Raw genomic sequence first — 6,805 nt, 5'->3', positions numbered from 1 at the left:
AGGATTTATTTGTTTGTGTAGGTGCGAGGGACTTGTGCGTGGCCTCCTACTGGATTGATACCTTGGTTCTCAAAAACTGAGGGAAATACTTACGCTACTTTGCTGCATCGCCCTTTCCTCTTCAAGGGAAAACCAACGCAGTGCTCAAGAGGTAGCACCCCCCCTCTCCTAGTCCAATTCGGACCAGAGGGGGAGGGGCACGCGGCCTGCCCTAGGCCAGCCCTCTCTCCTTCCACTAAGGCCCATAAGGCCCACTATTTCTCCCGGGGGGGTTCCGGTAACCCTCCGACACTCCGGTTTTCTCCGAAACCACCCGGAACACTTCCGGTGTCCGAATATAGTCGTCCAATATGTTGATCTTTATGTCTCGAGCATTTCGAGACTCCTCGTCATGTCCGTGATCATATCTGGGACTCCGAATTACCTTTGGTACATCAAAAACACAAAAACTCATAATACCGATCGTCACCGAACTTTAAGCGTGCGGACCCTACGGGTTCGAGAACTATGTAGACATGACCGAGACACGTCTCCGGTCAATAACCAATAGCAGAACCTGGATGCTCATATTGGATCCCACATATTCTACGAAGATCTTTATCGGTCAAACCGCATAACAACATACGTTGTTCCCTTTGTCATCGGTATGTTACTTGCCCGAGATTCGATCGTCGGTATCTCAATACCTAGTTCAATCTCGTTACCGGCAAGTCTCTTTACTCGTTCCGTAATACATCATCCTGCAACTAACTCATTAGTTACAATGCTTGCAAGGCTTATAGTGATGTGCATTACCGAGTGGGCCCAGAGATACCTCTTCGACAATCGGAGTGACAAATCCTAATCTCGATATATGCCAACTCAACAAGTACCTTTGGAGACACCTGTAGAGCACCTTTATAATCACCCAGTTATGTTGTGACGTTTGGTAGCACACAAAGTGTTCCTCCGGTATTCGGGAGTTGCATAATCTCATAGTCATAGGAACATGTATAAGTCATGAAGAAATCAATAGCAACATACTAAACGATCAAGTGCTAAGCTAACGGAATGGGTCAAGTCAATCATATCATTCTCCTAGTGATGTGATCCCGTTTATCAAATGACAACTCATGTATATGGTCAGGAAACATAACCATCTTTGATCAACGAGCTAGTCAAGTAGAGGCATACTAGTGACACTATGTTTGTCTATGTATTCACACTTGTATCATGTTTCCGGTTAATACAATTCTAGCATGAATAATAAACATTTATCATGATATAAGGAAATAAATAATAACTTTATTATTGCCTCTAGGGCATATTTCCTTCAATCCATGGGGGAGCAAAAGAGCGCATTATATATTTTGGGTCCACATTCATACTTGGTTTCATGAGGACAAGAATTTTGGGCCCTACCGCGACAAACTCATCTGCGATCATGGGACTAAGTCGCTCAACCATTGATGTTACACCATCCAAGAGACTGTGTGCAATTATTGCGGCCATTTGAAACAACTAATCGAGTAGTGGCCTGGTGGTGCGCAAATCACCGAGCAAGTGAGTTGTTATGTGTGTTCGTCATTTGATCGGATATGCTCTATGCGTTGGTCATTTGGCCGGATATGCAACTTGTTGACAATGTTTTTTCTTTCTTTGCCTCCTATGTGTGCAACTTGTTCTTGAGGGTGGTGAAAAGGAGCTTCGTCCTCATACATTGTTGGTTGAAGTTAAGTGGGCAACTCAAGTGAAATTTATTCATTGTCAACACCATCAAGATCGTTGGCATTTGCACCGGCGAAGAAGCGGACGATGCAACCGACCCAACAAAAGAGCCGCTTAAAAAGGTTAGAAGAGAGTTCCCAGGAAAGAAGTGTGAGGAGGAGAAGGAGAAGCGAGAAGGGGCAACGGCCAAGATGACAAAGAGGTTCGAGAACATCTTGGCGAAGGAGGAGGAGACATGTGTCAGCACTCCGACATCAAGGAGGAAAGAAGGTTGAAATGTGGTGACAGATAAAATGGTGAACCTCGAAGAGAAGAAGGTTGAGATCGCAACCGCTTAGAAGAATCCGTGTTGAACTTGAAGATGGACGAGTTGGATGCCAATGCAAGGATGATCGTGCAAGCCGTCCATCTTAGGATGTTGAAGTGCTTGAAAGCCGAGTTCGAGACGCCGGAGAAGGAGACGACTGAGAAGACGGAGGCAACTGAGAAGGAGTCGGTGACAGAGTGAGCGTGGAGGCTCAGATTTGCACGAATAGTCAGATTAAGATATTCTCGTGATCGGGCATGTAAAAGCTATGAACATCGCCTTTGTTTTTGGTTCTGATCGGGTGTTATGTGAATAAAATCGCACTTTAACTTGCTATTGCTATGCATTTAAAATTCAAATTGGCCAGATTTGAGCGGCTTCCGCATACATCTCCATACTATTCCGGGTGTGGAAGATTCTTGGAGATGGGGGAGGGAGCTATTCATCATGAGAAAAACCCGTATGCCCACAACTGACGTCACGGTATCATTGCCAGCCGAAGCTTTTACCGGTACACAATCCCATGCCAAGCGTGCCTGCGTGCTAATCAATCACATCATCATCACAAGGTGCAACTCCCATCCACATGCCCCAAAAGAAAAAAGGCAGCTACTGTAGAGTAGCACCGCGAACTTGTTCGTATCCAAAGAGCGCGCAACAGTAGCGAGACCAGCGAGGGCCCCCGTGTGTGTGCGCGCGCAATTCAGACTCGACGAGAGAGAGAGCTGGGGTCACGGTACAATCTGAAAAGACGCTGGCGCCGCTCAGAAAGTCGTAGTTGGATGAAGTTAGGTGGCACTGCTGCAAGGAACGAACGAACCATGCGACGGACCTACCAACAGGGCATCCGAGACGCAGCACGCAATAAGAAAAAAGAATCCAAGATCCCGCAACAGCTGAAACATCACTCACTTTAGGTACGCCACGACCAACCAACCCAACCACAAACGCAGCAAAATGCACACCAATTGTTGTTAACTTAGAGGAGGCGACCTGACGACGAACCAACGAACGAACGAGCCATCAACGTTGCTTGCTTGCCGCAGCCACTAACCACACCATGAGGATTAATTAACAGCGAGAACAGGAAAGGGGAAGCACCCGGCGCCAGGAAAAGGAAAGGGGGAAAACCAAACCAGAAGCTCAATCGCAGATCAGTCCCACCAACGACGACGACGAAGAAAAAAAAGCTCCCTAGAAATCAATCACTCCTAGATCGAGACGGCGACGGGGTGAAGGTGAAGAACGAAGAATGTTGTAGGCTATGTCTGTCCTGTCCTGTCCATCAGGGGATGTCGTCGTCGCTGTTAGACCAGCGCGATGCTGCTCTCGCCGCCGGGGGGCTTGCGGATGCCGCCGAGGAAGTCCCGGGCCGGCGCCTTGCCGTCGGCGAAGATGTTGCTGCCGCTCATCTCCTTGAGCTTGGCGTCGCTCAGCTGCTTCTCCGCCGTGCCGGGGGCCTCCGCGGCGTCGCCCTTGAAGATGTTGTTGCCCGTCAGGTCGTTGAACTTCTTCGTCGGGATCTTCTTCGCGGTCTTCACCACGCTGTCGGCGTCGTCGGCCTCTCCGAATTTGATGCTGCTCACCTGCCGAAGGCGATTGAAAGCATATATAAGCACTCCATTCAGAGCTGGGAAACCGCCCAGTGTCCAGATTAGGAGGAGACGTGTTTGTTGAGGAATGCGAACCTGTGCGTTCTTCCCTGGCGTCTGCGAGGTCGAGCCGTTCTCCGAGTTGCGTGGCCTGAGGTCCTCTGGAGGAGAAAAGATGCCGTGGCCGCTCAGCTCCTTCGATTTCGCATTGGATACCTGCTTCTTCAGCTTGCTGTCATCCTCGCTCTGGAGCGTGCCACTTAGCTCTCGCTGCTTTGCCACCTCGGCTATGGAGGTTGGCTTCTTGGGAGAAACACTTTCGTCCTCAGCAAAGGAGATGTGACTTATGGTACTGATTGCCTGTAGTTTGACAAAAATCAGATTGAGCTCTGTCAGGAAGTCTATATTGAGCGAAATGTTCTTTTCAATTTTGCAACCGTACCGAATTTACAGTTTTTCAGAGTACCGGTAAAAAAATGAGTGCAGTGACAGTATTTCTCTAGTTAACTATGTGTAGTCCTAATTATGGAAGCAGTTGGTCTACTTTTATGAAATGTCATGAAGCACTACACCTAAGCTGTAATGCTGTATCTTGTGAACGGAAGAAAAAAACAAAGGTACCTGACTACCTAAATCCCACTGTCTACCAAACAAAGCAATTGAAAACAAAGGCCTAGTTTAATAGTTGAATCAAGGTCCAGTTCTATTAGAATTTACAAGGAAAGGTCACCAACCAATGTGACCACATATCAATAACTATATATAGCCAGACCCTTTCCACAAGATTCATCCCAACAACTTCTGACCTGGAGGTTAGAACATTTAACAAGGTTGATTCTAGCAACCAGCAGCTAATATCAAATGTGCAAGCAAATCAGGGGGATACTAAGTAAGTGCTACCCTCTCAATCATTCAGCACAGCATGTGAATAAATAAAAATCCATCGTCCTTACTAGCAATGCATAACAGCTAATACAACTTGCAATATCGCAGATCGAAAGAGGGGCACATTAATCAGCATGTTTCTGTTCTGTAAGAAAAAAAAGATTTCACAGAAAACAGCACCTGATAATTCTTTGAAGCCGTTCGGACGGGTGTTGCAGAAGCGTTAGCGGATTCGTCTTCCTCAGCCTCACCTCCAGCTGCAAATATGCCGCTTCCTGTCATCTCCTTCCACTTGGGAGCCGAGCATTGTTTCCTGAGGAGAAAATTAAGTAAATAAATGAACAGCTCATTCAGTGAACTGCACCGTGTAATTCAGTAAATCAGGGCGAGATAAGCCTCTTTGTGACAAGATTCTTTATCTAAGATCTAAGGAACAAAGCAAATTAACATGTTTATGCACAAATCAGGGTGCAAACACATCAGTAATCAGTTCAAATTCCAAAAAAAAATCCAGCCCAACAGCACATCAACAAAATTTGTATGACGCAGTGGGTGCAACTGCAAACACCGTTGCATGAGCAGTCGAGCACACAAACCACGTGACCCTACAAGCCTATCCAACAGCACCAAAACTCGGCGCACAAATCTCACCAACCAAACAGAAATTCAAACCAGGCGTATTTCCCTAGACACCAGATACGCAGATCGAGGAAAGCATCCCGGAGACCAACGATTCGCGAAGGAGGCGGCATGAAACTCGAGAGATCTACTACTCGCCGAAGCCCAAATCTGTGAACGAAACAGAAACACAGCCCGAAATCGTTCCTCCGAGCACCCTCCCCCGCAGGAGAAGGCAGCACGCAACTACTAGCCAGATGCCCCCGATCTCACCTCTTGTTGAGGCTCTCGGCCTCCTCCTCCGTGACCTGCCCGCCGAACACCACCTTGTGGATCGCCTCCGACGGCTGCACGCGCAGAGAAGGGGAAAAGGAGTTAGGAGACGAGACAATCGAACCCCTGACCCAGCAATTCGAAAAGGGCTAGAAGCAGGGGACGGGAATCCGCCTCCGTCCCGTGAAGTCACCTGGTGCGGGCGGCGGTTGGGCGGCGGCGTGGCCCCGTCGGCGAGCTCCGGCTGCGCCCCCTCCGGCCACGCCAGCAGGTCCGCCGTGTTGGTGTGGGACTTCCTCACCGGCGCCGGCCTCTCCATCTCCTCCTCCTCCTCCGCTACGGCCTGAGCTCGGTGCAGGGGCGGGGGGAGGCCTGGGTCTGGGTTTCTCTCTCTACTACCTCGGTGGGGATGGGGGTGGGGGTGGGGGAGCTCGTGTTTCTCTCTCTAAAAAGGCGAGGCGAGGGTGAGGTGGGAGGGGGAGTGGAGTGGAGTCGAATGGAAGGAAGGTGAGGAGGAGGAGTCGCTGTGCCGCCCCGACCCCCTTTTTTAAAGACCCCACGCGCGCCCGTCGGCCCCCCCACCCACCGGGCCTGGCCGTCCATGACATGTGGGGCCGGCGGCACTGTGTGCCGATCTCCGCCTGGGCCCGCGCCGGAGCCCGGAGGGGGTTGACCGGGGGAGGGGCCGGGTCCGCCCGTAGCGTAACGTACGTACGCCTCGCCTCGCCTCGCCCTCCCCCGGTATTTGAAATTTCCGAACGTTCGCGTGCGGCCGGAACGGGCGCGCTGTGGCGTCCATTACCGTTGCCGTTTCTCTGCTCTGCTGCTGCCGCTGGTGCCGCCTCTCCCGTCAATGATGGGATTACGGGAATGTTCTAGGGTGATCCGGTGGCTGTTGCACGATTTATTAGCGCCGGTGCTGCCGCGATTTCGCCTCCCGTGAATCGATATGTTTGCATTTTTCTAGGGTTTCCATAGTACATTTGCATCTTGCGCTTATTCCGTTCCTTTTTAACTTGGAGTGCTACTTCTATTTGATTTTTATGTTGTGTTTTTTTAGTTGATGTTTGGATGGATGTCTATATTGGCGCTATTTTTTTTTTTAAATAATACATTTTTTTATTAAATTACACAAATATTACGTCAAAAAAATAATTTTCAAAAATAATACACCGTCGGCCCGCTGTAGGCCGACTGGACCTAATCGGCCCACAGCAGGCCGATCGGCTTGCTGCTGGCCGACTGCTGGCCCGCCTGGCACGCGTCGGCCTCTGATTGGGCTGGCCACGCCGCGAGGGGGAGGGAGGGAGCTGTCGGCGCGGGCGTGCCCCTGTCGGCCTTCCGCGGGCCGATCAGCCAGCTGCTGGCCGACAGGGTGCTGCCACCTCGCGCGCGGCTGGCCGGCTGCTCCCTGCGCCCTTAT

General features: G+C 50.3%; 1 protein-coding gene across 1 annotated transcript; it reads right to left on the bottom strand.

Annotated features, from left to right (window-relative positions):
• Positions 1-3,016: 3,016 nt before the first annotated feature.
• Positions 3,017-5,867, bottom strand: LOC123052027 (uncharacterized). The gene is made up of 5 exons (XM_044475067.1): positions 5,576-5,867; positions 5,383-5,456; positions 4,672-4,804; positions 3,703-3,966; positions 3,017-3,600 (listed from the first exon to the last, which is right to left on the bottom strand). Exons 1-5 carry the CDS (start codon positions 5,699-5,701, stop codon positions 3,322-3,324), a joined length of 876 nt encoding a protein of 291 aa, XP_044331002.1. The 5' UTR covers positions 5,702-5,867; the 3' UTR covers positions 3,017-3,321.
• Between the last annotated feature and the right edge of the window lie 938 nt (positions 5,868-6,805).

Source organism: Triticum aestivum, chromosome 2D (genome assembly GCF_018294505.1).
Source record: "Triticum aestivum cultivar Chinese Spring chromosome 2D, IWGSC CS RefSeq v2.1, whole genome shotgun sequence".
Classification (NCBI taxonomy): Eukaryota; Viridiplantae; Streptophyta; class Magnoliopsida; order Poales; family Poaceae; genus Triticum; species Triticum aestivum.
Note: the sequence above shows the minus strand (reverse complement) of the source record. Positions and strands in the feature narration are given on the sequence as shown.